The sequence below is a fragment of the Helicoverpa armigera genome, chromosome 24, assembly GCF_030705265.1.
Source record: "Helicoverpa armigera isolate CAAS_96S chromosome 24, ASM3070526v1, whole genome shotgun sequence".
Classification (NCBI taxonomy): Eukaryota; Metazoa; Arthropoda; class Insecta; order Lepidoptera; family Noctuidae; genus Helicoverpa; species Helicoverpa armigera.
This window is the reverse complement of record NC_087143.1, coordinates 298694-318223: the sequence shown is the minus strand read 5'-3', so window position 1 is coordinate 318223 and position 19530 is coordinate 298694. Positions and strand designations below refer to the sequence as shown.

The 19530-nt window shown below is 38.2% G+C and overlaps 1 protein-coding gene across 2 annotated transcripts in view; it reads left to right on the top strand.

Moving 5' to 3' along the window:
- Positions 1–9831, top strand: part of LOC110380682 (uncharacterized) — a 163524-nt gene extending 153693 nt beyond the window's left edge. For both annotated transcript variants that reach the window (XM_064041068.1, XM_064041067.1), the window contains exons 28-36: positions 2547–2600; positions 2970–3071; positions 3284–3355; positions 3565–3676; positions 4198–4302; positions 4731–4855; positions 5127–5288; positions 5631–5768; positions 6253–9831. In XM_064041068.1, the coding sequence (XP_063897138.1) occupies positions 2547–2600; positions 2970–3071; positions 3284–3355; positions 3565–3676; positions 4198–4302; positions 4731–4855; positions 5127–5288; positions 5631–5768; positions 6253–6423 (1041 nt within the window). In that variant the 3' untranslated portion in view covers positions 6424–9831. The remainder of the gene's footprint in view (positions 1–2546; positions 2601–2969; positions 3072–3283; positions 3356–3564; positions 3677–4197; positions 4303–4730; positions 4856–5126; positions 5289–5630; positions 5769–6252) is intronic.
- Positions 9832–19530: the final 9699 nt, after the last annotated feature.

Here is a 19530-nt window from a genome sequence, read left to right as displayed (position 1 = left end):
TATAGAACTTTGTAGACTTAGATTGTGATTTATTGTTAGATTTATTAGTAACTACATTACAATGAACTTTAGATGTGGAAATATTATTTGTTTGTTTTTTATTTTCAAATCCACTGGTTGTATTTATTTTGCTATGTGATACTATGAGAGTCTCTAATATTTCAGCTTTATTCCTAAGAAACTGTAATAAATCTTCCAATTTAATTATTGACTTTGAATTATTACCAGTGTTTAAATTAATTCTATGTTCCTCCCAGTCACGCTCCGTGATGGGGTCTAATTTGGAAACTACAATATATATAATTAATGTATCCCAGTGCTCAGTTGGTTCACCTAATAGTTTTAATGCACGGAGATTTTTCAAAATATTGTCAATTAGTTTTCTTAATAACATCGGAGATTCTTTTGTTAACGCTTGAATTGTGAACATGGACTTTACATGATTGTGAACCAATTGCCTAGTATTATCAAACCTATTGATTAACAATTCCCATGCAATGTTATAATTGTCAGCGGAGAACTCCAATGATTCTATTACAGCTTTAGCGCTTCCTTTAAGTGCGGATTTCAGGTAGTGAAACTTTTGAATTTGTGTTATACTGCGACAGTTGTGAACTAGTGACAAAAATGTGTCCCTGAACTCTAGCCACTGCTCATAAGCTCCATCAAAGTTAGGAATTGTGATGGTTGGTAACTTTATTTTAGCAGTACTGTTACTCGGCAAATCTTGCAGAGATCCCTCATCAGAGCCTGCCATGCTTTTGACAAGGGCAAGAACCTTGTAGTATTCTTGCTCAAACTCTTCGCGCGATTCGAGCTGCATGTCAATTTCTGACTCAGAACAGATATCTTCTATCTTACCTTGAACTTCATTAAAATCTAACAAGATATTTTGAGCACATGTGACGCGTAATTTTAGCTCTTCTTGCTGTTGAAATGACAAGTTCACGTTTTGAAACGAAGACACATATTTTTTGAAATTAGTAAGCCGACATCTTGTCGATGCACGCTTCTTTTTTAAATCTTTTAGCATTTTATCCATTTTATCTGATGATTCCATTTTAGCTTGATAAATAAATGTATTCGGTACTCACGGTATCCAGCGGTTACTTAGCTAACAGGCGTTCCTTATGCGGGCGAGCTGAAGCGTATGCGCATCACCCCACACCGTGCAAGCTTGACATGCGAAAATTTTATAAACACAATGGAAGAAGAACCGAAAATCAGATTGGAAAAGGGATAGGGATTAAATGCAAAAGGAATAGGATAAGTTGGCACGTCTCACTTCGCAGCACACGTTACGCCAAGCCACCACACCACGTGCGTCCATACAACACTTTTCGTAAATATTGTTCTTTCGCGTACGATCCGACGAAGAAGGTCCACTTATTATGTTGCGACGGCGTTATGACTTGAACTTTTTTGGAAATCACTGCGATATTAAGCGTACTTACACATTTATAATATTTTAATTGAGACGTGCCGAGGAGAGAGCAAATTGGCCGCGGCCATCTTGACATTTCTGCCGAAAATTTTCTTGTCCAAACGAATCACGGCGTGTGCGTTGTCTATGCATAACTTCTGGTCTCAACATTGGCTCGCCCGACGGCGGCGTTCCGTCGCACGAACAATGATAATAAAGTTGACGATTGTTAGTGTGGTAACAAATAGTTATTTGTTATACAAGAGTGCAAAGTTGATTTTTAACCGCGGGCTCAATTTTGATGACCGAGCAAGCGAAGGATTCTAAAATGTTTCAATAATTAGAATCCTGAGCGATAGCGAGGGAATCAAAAGAGCACAAGGTGAAAAATCTTTGCACTCGAGTGCAACACGTAACTTTTCATCCCACCTCATCGAGGAACTTACTAAAACAAAATGGCGCGCACATATGAGTGTCAAATTAAAAAGATGTACCTATTAAAGTTCATTTATTTGAAAACTCAGTTTAAAAATGAAACGAGGTTAAAAATCTATGTAAAAACAATAATAAAAAATTACTTGATTAATTGAATAATTATTTTAGGCAGTATTTTATTTGTTTAATATGTATTTGTATGAATAGTCTTATCAAGATTGTCACAAATGGAGTATTGCACACGATGTTCTAAATTCAAATCACTTTGCCGCTCTAGAGGATAAAAACGGCTTTTGCGCTCAGATATCAAAGGGTAAAACTACTCTTTCCGAGATGGTGGGATGAAAAAGAATTTTAATCGTCATTTGTAAAACATTAACAAAGTCATTTTTAATCAACGCCGAAAAAAGTGTGGTGTTATAAGTGACAGCTTATGTACCTAAGTCTGCATGTCTGTCTGTGGCAGCGTTGCTCTTAAACGGACGAACCTATTCGGAAACTGTGTTTGTCTGTGTTGACAAACGTGGTTACATGATAACAGTTTTGCAATCAGTGGCAAAACTGAAACAGTAATCTACTTTGTTATAAGTTATTACTTCGAAGTTTTAATTGTTCTGCTAAAACAAGTGTTTATTACTAAGTCTGCTGTTGGTGTGTTTCTTATTAACGTTTATTATGTTTGTTTCAGTCGGAAGACCGGTTCGCTGGCTACAAAGGAGTACGAGATATCACCATCAAGAAGGTAAGGTTCTCAACATCACTACAGTTCATGAAAAAATACACTAACATCAAAACTGAAAAACACAGTTACATAATATGTTAAAGTCTGATCTCTCTCTGGTGGTGTCGGGTTGCCGTCCCATCGGGCTATGAGAGTGAAGAAATAGTGAGTGCACCTGTGTACAAGCAAATGTTTGTGCACTATAATATGTCCTGCGCAGAACAGCCGCCGTAGCCGATAATCGGCTAGGAGGACATCATCATGCGAAAGTTATCTATGTTTTCTCAGTTTAATGTAACGACCAGTCACCACTGTCATCGATTTTCAATCGAAGACGGGACTCGTCAATTGAATGTGCCTTTTGACTAACAAACTGACGTAATGTTCCAGGGTCCATCTGGTCTGGGCATCATGATCATCGAGGGTCGCCACACGGAGGCAGGTCGAGGCATCTTCGTGTCAGACCTGCAGGAAGGCAGCGCCGCAGAACAGGTATGAAATTATCTTCTGATCTAACTACCACCATCTTTAACTAGAACCTTAAAGACTGATTACACTAAGCATTGCTTTACATTTTACTTGGCCATTATTCAGCCTTTGTATTTCTTTTAGAACTCCGTTATTTCAAGGGCCTGAAAAAGCTGCTTTTCTGTGGAATATTTTATCCGTATAGTTGCTTAACGTTGTTGGTATTCTATTTTCAGGGAGGACTACAGATTGGTGACATGCTGTTAGCAGTAAACAGAGATTCCTTACTGAACTGCAGTTACGATGCTGTAAGTATAACACCATGATAAATAAAATATACTTAGTTCAAATTATTCTTCTACTGATTAACGCTCAATCCTTCTCCATGTGAGAGGAGGCCTGCTTAGCATTGAGACGATAAAAAGATTGTAACGTAACTGTACTTCTTCTTCTTGGCAAGTCTTTCAGAAGACTTGAGATGAATTACTTTGCTAACCAATATACCTTGTTATTCCAGGCTGCAGCGAAGTTAAAGCAGACAGAAGGCGTGGTGGTGCTGACGGTGTGCACGCCCAACCTCAAGGAGCCCGGAGACGAGTCGCCTGGCGCGCCCGCCACTCCTGGAGCTGGTAAGTAACTGCCTAAGCTTTGCTTTATGTTGGGGTCGTCGTCTACTGTGAAAATATGTTTTAAGGGAACGGTGACTCATACTTAGGCTGCGAGATTTTTCGAACAACAACAACGGCCCTAGTCAAAAGTCAACAAAGTCAATTAAAGTCTGACAATCCTTTGCTGTTGTAGTTGTTCAGTGGGAATGTTGTCTGTCTGACATCTTTAACTTTATTACCAGATTCGTTGACTCTTTTTTTTAGTTCCTGTAAAAGACATTCAGTTTTTCTCATTAATTTGAGGCAGGGAGACAGCTAAGGGGTCACATTAAAAGCGAGCTCATGTGCTATTTACAATTGTTTAAAAATACTGCTATATGCAAGAATAGTCTCATTGTAGAGAATGCAAATCTTACCCAATGATAGAAAATTAAATGTGATGTAGAATTCTTTATGTTCTCTATATGCCTTAACAGACCACCAAAAAGTTCTTCAATTATACACCTGACACTCATTAACATAAAGTCGTTTGTCCCTTCCAGGCAGTGGTTCAGTAGGCGGTACATCTCGTCCCGCCAGCAGGAACGCGGACGCTCTCGCTGCCAGCCGCCCGCAGACACCACGACCTGCACCCTCGCCGGTTAAAGGTATACCTTGTTGCTTAGAGAATAAGGCTGCTTTTGGTATAGCAAGCTGGTCTAATGATTAACGATAGTTTCTGGTCAGCATCATTGATCAAAATCAAAAGGTGTCTAAAGACAAAAATAATAATTTTCAAAAACTAAAACATTTTTGCTTGATACCAGATAATAAGCCAATAAAGCGACACTATTTCAATACGTTGAGCAGTGGCTTATTATTTAACCTTATGTGTTTGGTTACGCTGTCTTTTCTTTAATGTTTACGAAACTGCAAAAATCTCATTGTTGCCATTACCTTTGATAAAGTCGTCTTTTAGATCATAGATCGATCAAATGTCTTTTGGACGAAAATGTTTTACAAGTGTAAGTTAAGTATCTTTTACGAATGTATTAAAAGATCTAACATATTCATTATCACCTTTCTGTGATTCCAGTGGAACCACCCGCAGACCCTGCGACGGCACCAATACTGCCAAACGTGGACACCGTCATAGAGATCAACTCCAATAACCAAGTGTTAGGGTTACAGCTGCTAGGAGGCAGTGATACGCTTATTAATGTGAGTATAGACACATTATACTTCTTCTTTTTACTCAACTGCAGAAAAAACTAGAATTCCAAAATAAAAATATTGTACTGGAGGAGAGACTAAGAGTTCAGTCGTAATAACCAACCGGTGAACTGACATGTAAACTCTGGCGACCAACTGGTGGCAATAAAACTTGATTAGCCGGGTTGAAAAGTTTATTTAGCTTTCAATTTATCACATATTTGTTCTTGAACCTTTTGTTGACTATGACATGATTTGATTTTAAATATTCCTCTCGCAGGGTGCATCAGCAATAATCCTGGACATCTACAAGGACGGTGCGATAGCGAAGGACGGTCGTCTGAAGCCCGGCGACCACATCCTCGAGTGTAACGGCGTGCACCTCACCAAGGAGATGGCGCACGAGAGACTCTGTCTTACCATTAAGCAGAAGACTGCTAAGGTAAGTAGTGATGGGGATTAGTGAGTTGATGGTGTGATTTTTGGGGAGTGTTTGAGAGAAGCAGGTACATAATAAAGGATGTAAGTGAGTTCATATCATATGTATATGAGAACAAAGCGCAATACAAAGAGAGAGGAGATAAAGAAATACATAGGGCGAGCATCTAGGTGAAGTAGGTACATTACGGAATACATGAAGGGAGGAGATAAAGAAGTTTATAAGGGAGTAAATGACGCGTATGTAAGAGAGTATTTAAGGGAGTTTATAAGAAAATATTATTACAATCTCACAATCCACCACTTAGAAATAACAAAGATTTTGACTCATATCGTACCATTCCAGTTAAAGCTAACAGTGCACCGACCAGAGCCGATCCGTTGGGAGGAGGTGGAGATCGACCTCGCGCGCAAGGCGGGGCGCCCGCTCGGACTCGCGTGTGTAGCTCCGGTACAGGCACCAGGGGTCTATATAGGGAACCTGGTGAGTTGCACAGCGTACATTGTGACTTCTTTGCTGCATACGAGGGGTTTGTCATGAGTTATCTGTTCGGTGAATTTCGATATTAACTCCAAAAATTGTATCAAAAATCCCTTATCGCAAAACAACGGATAGGTTGTAGAAATACATAGGTAATTCACAGGTGGCACCGCAGTGAAGCAAATGTCATCGTCTGGAATTTTTCACTTTGCTGTGTAATAATTGCCTTAATCTATATCATTCTATTTTCACTAGAAGAAAGCTATGCAGTCTGTGTTTATTATCATTTAGACGTAACACCATTGGGGATTTTTTTAAAATATTTTTTTTCAAAATCGCCAGTTTCTTGGAAGTCTTCTTAAAATCAACCTATTAGACCAAAATTTAATTCAGTTATAATATTAAAATAACAACCGTAGTAAATTACAATATTACCTCTCCCTTCTCTTGTAAAAACTCTTTCTAAAAAGTTCTATCACATTCCCAGCTGCCAGGCACACCAGCAGAGTTAGACGGTCGGATCCAACGCGGAGATTTCCTCCTCGCCGTGGATGGCAAAGACGTTTCCTCAGCAGACCTGATCGCAGCCGCCACCGCACTCAAGCTCTGCGCCAATAAGGCCACCATCAAGGTCCGAAGGTTCAAGACCCTGAGGTAAGACCCTACGTGGACGATATGCGGAAATTTGCAATTTCGCAAATGGTGTTTCCTAGCCTTATGTTAAACGTTTTGGTGTCACTGTTTTGGATGAGGATCAGAGGAATTGCGATAGCTTGACTTCGCCATTTTGAAATTTTGACAGTTGACGTTTGAGCAGTTGACAGATGTCAGTTTTTTTGTACTGACTGACAGTATTTGTCAACTGTACCAAAAAACGGTCAGACTATAGTTTGTTGAAGATGTTAAAACGTATGCAGAAATGTGCATTACCCTCTTTGCGTCTAAGCAAGGTTATGGCGACTGTCAGAGTATCGTATTCACTCTTTTGGTATTGAACGAAAGATGAGTAAAAGTGATAATGTTGGTTGGTGTTGTAAATATGAATTAGGAGGAATTATAAAGATCAATTAGAAAATCAAAGCTGAAGATAAGGTATCTAACACCATTGGTAAAAGGTTTTACCTGAAGGTAATTAGGCACTTGTTTTCTTTAGTTATTGGTGAATGATAAATTAACCGCTGAATATATTTTGTAAAACATAATTTAAGATGCAGATCAAACATTTATGTTTATTTCTTTGTTGCAATGTGTTTGGAGAATGAGATTACTCGAATTAAATGAATAGTTTAAGAATAATACAATTATTTAACCAGTACTCGAATATAACAATGTGAAGTACCTATAAACAATAGTTTAAAGTAAACTGTGACACCAAAACTAGGATTACTATAGATACGATAGCTTGCAGATGGAAATAATATTGCAAAGAGATAAAAAATCTGTTTTCTCGACATTCAAAAGACCAAAAAAATTGGTTCATTACTAAATTTCGTATATTATCTTGAATATTTTTTTGATCTGCAAATATATCGTAAAATAATTTAGATTAAACTCTAGGCCAAATATATTAATACTTACCTAGTTACTCAGTAGTTGACATCGGGTGTCAACGTGATTAGACAATAACTTACACTCATTCGATTCCTTGTTTAACTAATATCAAAAACTTTTTGAAAATTTTAAAAAAGAAACTATTGTTTTGTTACTAAACTGTTATGTCACTTTCAACTCTGAACCGTTAAGTTAAACCTCAATTTTGAAAATAGCTTATTTCAAACGCCATTTTGTTTTTCAAATAATTTATTTCTGATTCGTGTAAAATATTTTGTTCATTCATTTTTTACGTTAATTTAGCTAAAAATAAATTGTAAAAAATAGCTTTAGAGTTAAATTAGATCAAAATTATTTGCCAAGTTTAGAATTTAGTTGTAAGATGATTTGAGATTTAGCTTTGGTTTAAGGCCGATATAACCCTTGGTTTTTAGCCACATTTTAGCTTAGAGAACACCTCAGTATTTTAGATTTGCAATCTTAAAGTACACCTTAATTTACAAGAGTTAATTAATATTACACGGATTTCACTTCAACTTTAGCCTATGTATTTATTTTGAAATTTCAAGTTTTTTTTTGTATAAAATCGTTCTATGTTTTTTATTTATGTAAAATAAAAATTGATTATTTTTGCACTTCTGCATTATCAAGTACAAAATATTTATTTTTGGCCATAACGTTTTCATTTATTATTTACCATTTTTTTTTTCATTTACTACCCAAATTAAATTGTGCCAGTAAACCGCAATAATTTCAGAACACACCTACCAATACTGAAATAAAGCTAAATAAGAGTACATTTAAATCTAGTCGTATTTACGTAGATATAATGTATGTGTAAGTTGCCTTTTAGTATAGGCTTCAATACTAACGTCGCTAGCGCTAGTCCCTAATAGGAAATAATAACAATATTAATAATTTAGCAAAAAGAAAATATCCCTTGTCCTAGACAACAGCGAAAACTAAGCGAAACTTTATAAAATTGTGACCACAAACATTATGTAAAAAAATGCAAGGGTGTCTACACATCAAGAAGGACAGTTTTATTTTTAATATTATTTTTGTAGATTTTGTTTAATTTTTATCATGGAAACTGTCAATTAAGTGGGATTTAACGATCAATAAAAGACAGAAAAGCTTAAATTATGGGTGTGAAAAAACACATTCTGTATGAGATACTTGTTTCTGTTTTTTTTTTGTAAACACATTAACGAAAGGTTTTTTTAATGATGGTGTAGATAAACATAAAGATATAGGACGGTGTTCAAAGAGTTTTATTCGTAAATAATTATGTAAAAAATCTATTTATCTTAATCTTGCTGATAGCTAAATATTAAAAAGCAAACTTGCAAGTTTTTTAATAAAATTATAAATAAAATTTTGAAATAATGCATTTAAATAAATGAATGGATTGCGTAGCATAATTCTAAAACATTGTAAAGTGTATAAAGAATCTTATCCCTTTTCATAATTACCTTATATTTAGAAAAATGTACTGTTAGGCTTAAAATTGTAGGTTTTCATTCTTGTTTTAGTACATACATGACCAATATTCTTGAAGGACATTGAACAAACATCAATGTATTTTGAAAAGCTTTAGTTGGTCATTTTGTACTAGAAACATTAGATTCGTAGCACGGCCTCACTTGTAGCTAAACCTTGTATAAATAGCATTATATTTTTAATATCCTCAAATGTTGTATAACCTGTGCCACAAATAAAATACCTTAACCGTTTTTTTATCAACAAAAATTAGGAACAAGAGTATTTTTTTAATGACATGTATTGTTTTTTTATTAACCTACAAACCTACTTAGTGAGCTATTCAATAAATAAACTGTTTATTCTCTTTAAGATTCTTCAATTCCAAAAATAATTATTTGTGAACCTATTTACCTAAGTAGGTACATTTTCCATGCGAATAAAATGAAATCTCCAATTTAAGTCCAAAATCATGGGTACCCCATTAGAGTTCCAATTTCATCTTACGTTTATCTACAGGGCTTTTTTAAATAGGCTTGCTTGTAACTACCGTTATAAAAAAAGTATTATTTCTTTTGGAAATAAACTTAGTTTACAGATTTGAGAAAACAAATTGAGTGTGGAATTGGAACATTTTTGGACAAACCCTGGATTGGCGGTGTGCTATTTATAAAACTATTTAAATAGTTAGAATAAGTAGAAATTTGTGATCTTCATTATTATAAATAATTATAAACTCCTTACAGTTATTGTAAATGATATAACTTTAGAATATAAAATGTAACTCTTTCAGTACTTATTTAGTTATGTACCCTTTTTCCTTGTCGTCTAAGATTCGCCTTGATAAAGTAATTTAAACTCTATTGTAATGAAGTTTAGGTGTATATTAGAATAGTTTCAGTTTTACTAGACGCGTTCTAGTGTAGGGACTTAAGATTTTAATAAAATTTTATTGTTGAGGTTTACCTAATATATAATATAAACGGAAACTGTATGAGATAGCGGTCTGTAATAAAACGTGCGCTTTTTTAAACATTTGTTTTATTTTGCTCCTGCCCTTAAGTTTGTGACAACGCCATCTATGAGTGGAGCCTAAGAACTAAACGCTTGTAAAAGAGAAGTAATAATAATTAGGGTGAAGGCGGCAACAGTGGCTCAATTTTTTTTAGACAGCTCTCTCTTTATTTGTAGTAGTGTTAGGAAGTCACAAATAGGACTCGTACGTAGTGTATTTCATCTATTTTAAATTTTTTCTTGTATTTTGTCCAACCGATAAATGAAAAAGGAGACACTGAGCCACTGTGTACCGGGGGTCGGGCGGGTAGGTACACAGTGGATCTTTAAATATATGTCGGAGGCGTCCTCAGGATGGCACTATCGTCCGACATCAGTTAGGGTAATCAAGCAAAGGGATAACTCAAAGAAACTCAAAACTCAAACGTTTATTCAAATTAGTCAGAACAAAAGACAGCCCCCAAAACGCCCGCCCTTCGCCACTTCCTATGTGTTCTAGGTGGGGAGAAGAAGTGGCGGAACAAACTCCCCAGCAACACATACCATACCATACCATACCATACCATACCATACCATACCATACCATACCATACCATACCATACCATACCATACCATACCATACCATACCATACCATACCATACCATACCATACCATACCATACCATACCATACCATACCATACCATACCATACCATACCATACCATACCATACCATACCATACCATACCATACCATACCATACCATACCATACCATACCATACCATACCATACCATACCATACCATACCATACCATACCATACCATACCATACCATACCATACCATACCATACCATACCATACCATACCATACCATACCATACCATACCATACCATACCATACCATACCATACCATACCATACCATACCATACCATACCATACCATACCATACCATACCATACCATACCATACCATACCATACCATACCATACCATACCATACCATACCATACCATACCATACCATACCATACCATACCATACCATACCATACCATACCATACCATACCATACCATACCATACCATACCATACCATACCATACCATACCATACCATACCATACCATACCATACCATACCATACCATACCATACCATACCATACCATACCATACCATACCATACCATACCATACCATACCATACCATACCATACCATACCATACCATACCATACCATACCATACCATACCATACCATACCATACCATACCATACCATACCATACCATACCATACCATACCATACCATACCATACCATACCATACCATACCATACCATACCATACCATACCATACCATACCATACCATACCATACCATACCATACCATACCATACCATACCATACCATACCATACCATACCATACCATACCATACCATACCATACCATACCATACCATACCATACCATACCATACCATACCATACCATACCATACCATACCATACCATACCATACCATACCATACCATACCATACCATACCATACCATACCATACCATACCATACCATACCATACCATACCATACCATACCATACCATACCATACCATACCATACCATACCATACCATACCATACCATACCATACCATACCATACCATACCATACCATACCATACCATACCATACCATACCATACCATACCATACCATACCATACCATACCATACCATACCATACCATACCATACCATACCATACCATACCATACCATACCATACCATACCATACCATACCATACCATACCATACCATACCATACCATACCATACCATACCATACCATACCATACCATACCATACCATACCATACCACAAGAACCACACCATACCACAAGAACCATACCATACCATACCATACCACAAGAACCACACCATACCACAAGAACCATACCACACCATACCATACCACAAGAACCACACCATACCATACCATACCACAAGAACCACACCATACCATACCACAAGAACCACACCATACCATACCACAAGAACCACACCATACCATACCATACCACAAGAACCACACCATACCACAAGAACCATACCACACCATACCACAAGAACCATACTATACCATACCATACCACAAGAACCACACCATACCATACCACAAGAACTATACCATACCATACCACACCATACCACAAGAACCATACCATACCATACCACACCACAAGAACCACACCACACCATACCATACCACAAGAACCACACCACACCATACCATACCACAAGAACCACACCATACCACAAGAACCACACCATACCATACCATACCACAAGAACCACACCATACCATACCATACCACAAGAACCACACCATACCATACCATACCACAAGAACCACACCATACCACAAGAACCACACCACACCATACCACACCATACCATACCACAAGAACCATACCACAAGAACCACACCACACCACACCATACCACAAGAACCATACCATACCACAAGAACCATACCACACCATACCACACCATACCATACCACAAGAACCACACCATACCATACCATACCACAAGAACCATACCATACCATACCATACCACAAGAACCACACCACACCATACCACAAGAACCACACCATACCATACCACAAGAACCACACCATACCATACCATACCATACCACAAGAACCACACCATACCACAAGAACCATACCACACCATACCATACCACAAGAACCACACCATACCATACCATACCACAAGAACCATACCATACCACACCATACCACAAGAACCACACCATACCATACCATACCACAAGAACCACACCATACCATACCATACCACAAGAACCATACCATACCATACCACAAGAACCATACCATACCATACCATACCACAAGAACTACACCACACCATACCACAAGAACCACACCATACCATACCACAAGAACCACACCATACCATACCATACCATACCACACCATACCACAAGAACCATACCATACCATACCATACCACAAGAACCACACCATACCATACCACAAGAACCATACCATACCACACCATACCACAAGAACCACACCATACCACAAGAACCATACCACACCATACCATACCACAAGAACCACACCATACCATACCATACCACAAGAACCATACCATACCACACCATACCACAAGAACCACACCACACCATACCACAAGAACCATACCATACCATACCATACCACAAGAACCACACCATACCATACCATACCACAAGAACTATACCATACCATACCACAAGAACTATACCATACCATACCATACCACACCATACCATACCACGAGAACCATACCATACCATACCATACCATACCACACCATACCACAAGAACCATACCATACCATACCACAAGAACCACACCATACCATACCACAAGAACCATACCATACCATACCACACCATACCACAAGAACCATACCATACCATACCATACCACAAGAACCACACCATACCATACCATACCACAAGAACCACACCATACCATACCATACCATACCATACCACACCATACCACAAGAACCACACCATACCATACCATACCACAAGAACCACACCATACCATACCATACCACAAGAACCATACCATACCATACCACAAGAACCACACCATACCATACCATACCACACCACACCATACCACAAGAACCATACCACACCACACCACACCACACCACACCACACCACACCACACCACACCACACCACACCACACCACACCACAAGAACCACACCACACCACAAGAACCACACCACACCATACCATACCACAAGAACCACACCATACCATACCATACCACAAGAACCACACCACACCATACCATACCACAAGAACCACACCATACCATACCATACCATACCACAAGAACCACACCATACCATACCACAAGAACCACACCATACCATACCATACCACAAGAACCACACCATACCACAAGAACCACACCACACCATACCACACCATACCATACCACAAGAACCATACCATACCACACCATACCATACCACAAGAACCATACCACAAGAACCACACCACACCACACCATACCACAAGAACCATACCATACCACAAGAACCACACCATACCATACCACAAGAACCACACCATACCATACCATACCACAAGAACCACACCATACCACAAGAACCACACCACACCATACCACACCATACCATACCACAAGAACCATACCATACCACACCATACCATACCACAAGAACCACACCACACCACACCATACCATACCATACCACAAGAACCACACCACACCATACCATACCACAAGAACCATACCATACCACAAGAACCATACTATACCATACCATACCACAAGAACCACACCATACCATACCACAAGAACCACACCATACCATACCATACCACAAGAACCACACCATACCATACCATACCACAAGAACCATACCATACCATACCACAAGAACCACACCATACCACAAGAACCACACCACACCACACCACACCACACCACACCACACCACAAGAACCACACCACACCACACCACAAGAACCATACCACACCATATCATACCACAAGAACCACACCACACCATACCATACCACAAGAACCACACCACACCATACCATACCACAAGAACCATACCACACCATACCATACCACAAGAACCACACCACACCATACCATACCACAAGAACCACACCATACCATACCATACCACAAGAACCACACCATACCATACCACAAGAACCACACCATACCATACCACAAGAACCACACCATACCATACCATACCACAAGAACCATACAATACCATACCACACCATACCATACCACACCATACCATACCACAAGAACCACACCATACCATACCATACCACAAGAACCACACCATACCATACCACAAGAACCACACCATACCATACCATACCACAAGAACCATACCATACCATACCACACCATACCATACCACAAGAACCACACCACACCATACCATACCACAAGAACCACACCATACCACAAGAACCATACCATACCATACCACAAGAACCACACCATACCATACCACAAGAACCACACCATACCATACCATACCACAAGAACCACACCATACCATACCATACCACACCACACCACACCATACCATACCACACCACACCATACCACAAGAACCACACCATACCATACCATACCACACCACACCATACCATACCACACCACACCATACCACAAGAACCACACCATACCATACCATACCACACCACACCACACCACACCACACCACACCGTACCGTACCGTACCGTACCATACCATACCATAACATAGAGCGTTGGGGCCAACGTGTGGAGCCGGCGTTACTCTCTTACTTCTCTCAAGGAAATTGAAAAACTTCAAATGGCCTCAATTAGGTCTTTAACAAACAATTTAGGTGACAACTAGTTCTCAAAAGCTTTACCCTGAGCAACCGAGTACTAAACTCTCACAAACAACAAAACATTGTTTCATTACAATAATTCAGAATCAAAATTAGGAATTTCTAAGTAAAACTGATCACTGCCTCTTACAAGAGGCAATATGGCTCGCGGGATTATCACATGCAAAAGAAATCGGAAATCGGTTAATTTTATCACAACATTTTCATAACAACTATGACAATATTACTATCATGGCATAAATCTAATTTCACTGATTGACGATTTTCCCAACCACGAAATTCATGAAGGTCACGTCAACATTATGTCAGGTCCTGGACACATTCGGATCAAAACAAACCTAACAGCAGCTTTATAAGGAAGCTTGTGGCAATGAATGCTCCTTAAACCCAGGCAGTTCATAACCAACACTAATCAGCGAGACTGAGACTACCTCTCAAGTTTATAAATGTCATATGACAAATTACCACAAAAATAAACCAAAAATGGATCGGTCTCACCGGGTTTCCAATCAACGTGCGTGACGATGCGCACATCGCTATGGCGCGCAGTACAGCGGCTTTCGCGGACGTGAAGCCACGTAGATGCGCGAGCACCAACACTCCGAACTCACGATGACACGTCAGGCTCCTGGCAGGCAGCTGGGATGCTCCGCAGTAATTTTGTCGCCAGATTGCACAATAACCACCGTCATCGTTGAAACATGAAAAAAAGACAAATACGGTTAATTTTATAGCATACCTTCAATTACACGACAATAGCTCATCAACATTCAGCTTGACATGTAAAAATGGAAAACGATACCATTACCATAACCGTGGTTACCATACTTGCACCTTCGCTGAAATTCTTAATAAATCTTCCACCACAAACTCCATTTCAAATTATCGACGTTACATTCCTCCTTTTTTTTTTGTTAGTGGGTAGAAATTTATCTTCGCATGGCGAATTCGAAACGCATGTGGGCATTTGGATTGCATCTCACTTCTGATGTCGGAGGCATCATCAGGATGGCACTATCGTCCGACATCAGTTAGGGTAATCAAGCAAAGAGATAACTCAAAGAAACTCAAAAGTCAAACAAACTAAAAACTCAAACGTTTATTAAAATTAGTCAGAACAAAAGACAGCCCCCAAAACGCCCGCCCCTCGCCACTTCCTACGTGTTCTAAGTGGGGAGAAGTGGCGGAACAAACTCCCCAGCAACACATACCAACCATTACAAAACATACAAATACTACAAGAACCATACCATAGACCATAATACCATGCCATGCCATACCATACCATAGAAGAACCATTACAATTCAAAAATCACAAGACTTACAATAAGTTTAGGTACTACAACGCTAGGCAATAACACCAGGTACACTACACGTAACGAAAGGCAGTAACGCGACAACTCCACGAAGACTCGACGAAGCTTCGACCAAGACTGAGCTAAGACTGAGCTCCGCGGACGCCACGCCGACCACCACGACTCTGCCAAGCGCGCCAAAATGTTGTTTCACCGGAAACGCCGCTAGAGGGCGCGCTTGCGTGACGTTTAGTGTCCGTACTATTGACAGTCTCCGACATATAAATCTAAAATAAAATGCAATTTTAAGTTTATTATTAAGTTTAATTTAATTACTCAATAGGAACTTAGTACCATGTACATTTTAATCATCAGTCTTTAAAACCTTAACATTAATCAACTGCTATCAAACATAAATTCCCTTCTTCTGGAAAAATATAAACTTAAAATAACTTAAAATTTTCTTAGTCTTAATAATTTAGGTAGGTAATTTCACCAAAAGAATGCTAAATTATAAATAAAATTATAATTTATTATTTATAGCATTAGCTTGCCCGTAATTTGGGAAGATTTCCTCACACTCATTCCATTTTTTATATTTTTTCGAGCTTCTTTCATGTCTTCAGCAGTATGATTCCCGATTTTACGGGGCTTTACAGGACGTGGCATTCTGAAAAAAATATAATACATGCTCAACGGACAAACTTATAACCTCGTATTAATACATTTTGGTTAGTAATAACAAAAGATGTAAGCGCCATACGCACATACGCACACACACACATACGCACTTCCCTTGCCCAATTTTTTGTTGTAGTGTGTAAATCTTTTTTAAGTTTAAGTTTATCCCGTAGCCGAACACTGTCTCTTAAGATACAGGTCACCCTAGTTTAAGAGGCAGGGTTAATATACCTGTACAGATTTTGCAAAATACAACAATAATATTGTACCCGTGTGCATTGTAACGAACACTGCATATTATTTTTATTTATTTTTTTGTGCCTACTTATCTGTAATTTTTCTGTAATCTGTAATTTTTCGCTAATAAATAAATATTTTTTATATTTCATATCTGAAATGGATTTCAATATAGTACACAGTGGCTCGTGATTCACTGTGTCCTCGAGCGGTCTGATCCACCTAGTACTTGGCCGCCATTTTTAATTGATGACGCACCACATGCCACGTTATTGCTTGTTGAGAGATGGATTACGCGTCAAAGCAATCTCATTTATACATAGTTTTGATCAGAAACATTGTTTTATTAATACAACAAAACTGTAGGGCGTAAAAACAAAGTATATCTTACCTTAAATTGCAAATTTTCTCCGGTAAAAACGTAAAATGTCTCACATCACGCCATACGGTCGCGGCAGCCGCAACTTGACTAGTTTATACTTGTTCGTATCCCGAGAGCTTCCGAGGAGTGAGAGAGATGTATAAATATCTGTGCTACTTTCGCTCTAATGGCGCCTGCGCCACTGTTCCCGCTATAGCCACTGTTGCAGCCTTAACCCTACTTATGTCCTTTATTTTCACACTCCAAGGATCTCCAGTAAATGTTGATAGTTTTTTCAGCTTATAGCTTTCTTTATATTCAATACAAAACATAAGTTACACTTTGACATTTTTGTAACAAAATTATTTTTGTGGTAGTGATGTTTGCGGGTTGACTCAAAATTAAGACTCAATTTGAAATTCGAACATACACAGAACATACAACTGAAAAGTCTAAACCGTGATGGCTTTTCTTCTGTCTTACAATCAGTTTTAAATAAAAATTTTAAATAAAAAAAATATGTATTGTAAATAAAAATAAATTGAATCTAAAATATATCAATATTTATGAAAAAAAAAAAAATGCATGCGTCTTCATATTCAGTTTATTTGGGAACTTCAAAACTTAACAGCATAATATGTACAGGGTTAAGTATCAGTTGTTAACAATGAACATTATGCAGATCTTGTTATTTTGTTCAAATATCTACGTTTTGGGAGCGAAACAACCTTTCATTTACAAAAATCAAGAAATGCTGCAAAATTGTGGTAATTCGATTTTTTTTCTTGGACCAAAATCATTGTCACCCTTATTTTTCTGTAAATAGTTCGGCGGGGACCAACAGAGGCTTATTTATAGTCATTTCGGTTGTGCACCATTTAGCAGAATTTTCGTTGGTGGCGGTCAAGGTGGTCCCCGCCTGCGATGCTTTCCATCAATATTTATAAATTAAATATTATTGTGGGGCTTGTTTTACTCTTTTTTTAGTGTGCAGTCGGGTATTTTGTTTTTTTAATAATAATTCTTTTATTTATAACTTTTTAGCTGTTTTTATTTAACGAAAATGTTGTAGATGTAGAAGACTATGTATATGTAAGTACCATTTTAAATTATTTCGACGACATTTGGCTTTAGATTACGAGTGATGTTACTCCGCAACATAAATTTACCGCCAATCTGGACTGTTGGTAGTGAAGAAGAAAGAATTAGGTGAGTCATTACTGCTGAAGACCGTCAACGACGTGTGCCCTTATGCGTGCCCGCATTCGGGCTGTATACTCGAGCATATCCCTCCGCACTGCGCGCCGCGCCTCATGCCAGGCCACGCCCTATCTTTTGCTTGCTAACGCATGAGTTGCTTTGCGTTGACGCAGAATTAACATGTTCCCGTGGGAATTTTGAGAAAAAACGTATCCTATATTAATTATTACTCCCGTGATTGAAATGAATCTAATGATACCGCATACATATTTTTTTAAAGGGAAATTTAGAAAAAATATCCCGTGGGACTTTTAGGATAAAATGTATCCTATGACACTCCCGTAATCAAGACAAATCTAACGATACCTCATACATCAAAATCCATCAAGCCGTTTAGGCTACAGGAGGTCACAAAGGAACAGACATACATACATACTTACATACACTCGAAAAAGGTTAACACTGTTTTTAAACTTAGAACATGTTCTTTAATATTAAA